Raw genomic sequence first — 903 nt, forward strand, 5'->3', positions numbered from 1 at the left:
CGGGCACTTGCTCTGCAGGAAGTTCTGCAGTTGGGCACAGATGCTCCTGGCCAGCTGCGGGGCGAGGGACGCTTGCACCTCGGGCACGGCCAGCTGGCTGCTGTAGTGCGAGAGGAGCTTCTCCTGCAGCGTGAGGCAGCACAGAGGGCTGGATTCGACCCGAGGAGTCTCCGGAGGGGCAGAGCAGACCTCGGGCTCTGTGAGAAGGGGATGGGGCAGAGGGAAGGGAGAAGTCACAGCTCTGAGCAGATCGTCTGCAACCTACGGCAGGAGGTTGCCCTGCCGCAGCCGAGGGGGAGGCGCGAGCTGGGTGCCCAGCCCTCAGCCCACCTCTCTGGAGGCAAGGCTGACCTCGCCAAGAGGGCCACCACCGAGTCATCTGATGTCAACAGCGCTTCTGAGCCAAGGCAGAGCCCAAACTAACCTCAAAACCCGACAGCGCCCGGCCTCACCCCCCAGCTAGAGATGGGTAAACCAGGCTAAGCACCAGCAGCCGGGCAAGAGACTCCCTGCCAGGGTCCCTACAAGTCTCGGCCCTGCTGAGACTGCTCAGGCCGATCCAGCCTGCCCTGATGCCTGCCTGATCGCTGCGAGTCCTGCAACCAGTCCCGCTCTGGGTCCGGTATCTCAGGACCTGCCCTGCACTGAGCTGGGCTGCCTTCCCACTTGGAAGAACGCCGTCTTTGTAGGCAGCCGGACAAAGCAGCCTTTTGTCTGCGGCAGCTCCCGAGCGCACCTTCCTCTAGACAGAGCTGACCCAGAAAACGAGCCCAGCAGACACCGCTCCAGAAGAAACAAAGCCCTGACAGCCTCCACCACGCCGCGGTGGCCGAGGCGCCCAGGACTGTATCGAAGGTGCCATTACCGCAGGCATTGCCTAAAAAGGGGCCGCGGCTCGGGGGG

The 903-nt window shown here is 64.1% G+C and overlaps 1 protein-coding gene across 1 annotated transcript in view; it reads right to left on the reverse strand.

Annotated features, from left to right (window-relative positions):
• Positions 1-903, reverse strand: part of MIEF2 (mitochondrial elongation factor 2) — a 2,542-nt gene that overhangs the window by 1,010 nt on the left and 629 nt on the right. Inside the window, exon 3 of the mRNA XM_009329423.1 lies at positions 6-197. Coding sequence (XP_009327698.1) covers positions 6-197 — 192 coding nt within the window. The remainder of the gene's footprint in view (positions 1-5; positions 198-903) is intronic.

Source organism: Pygoscelis adeliae, unplaced genomic scaffold (genome assembly GCF_000699105.1).
Source record: "Pygoscelis adeliae isolate BGI_AS28 unplaced genomic scaffold, ASM69910v1 Scaffold467, whole genome shotgun sequence".
NCBI lineage: Eukaryota > Metazoa > Chordata > Aves > Sphenisciformes > Spheniscidae > Pygoscelis > Pygoscelis adeliae.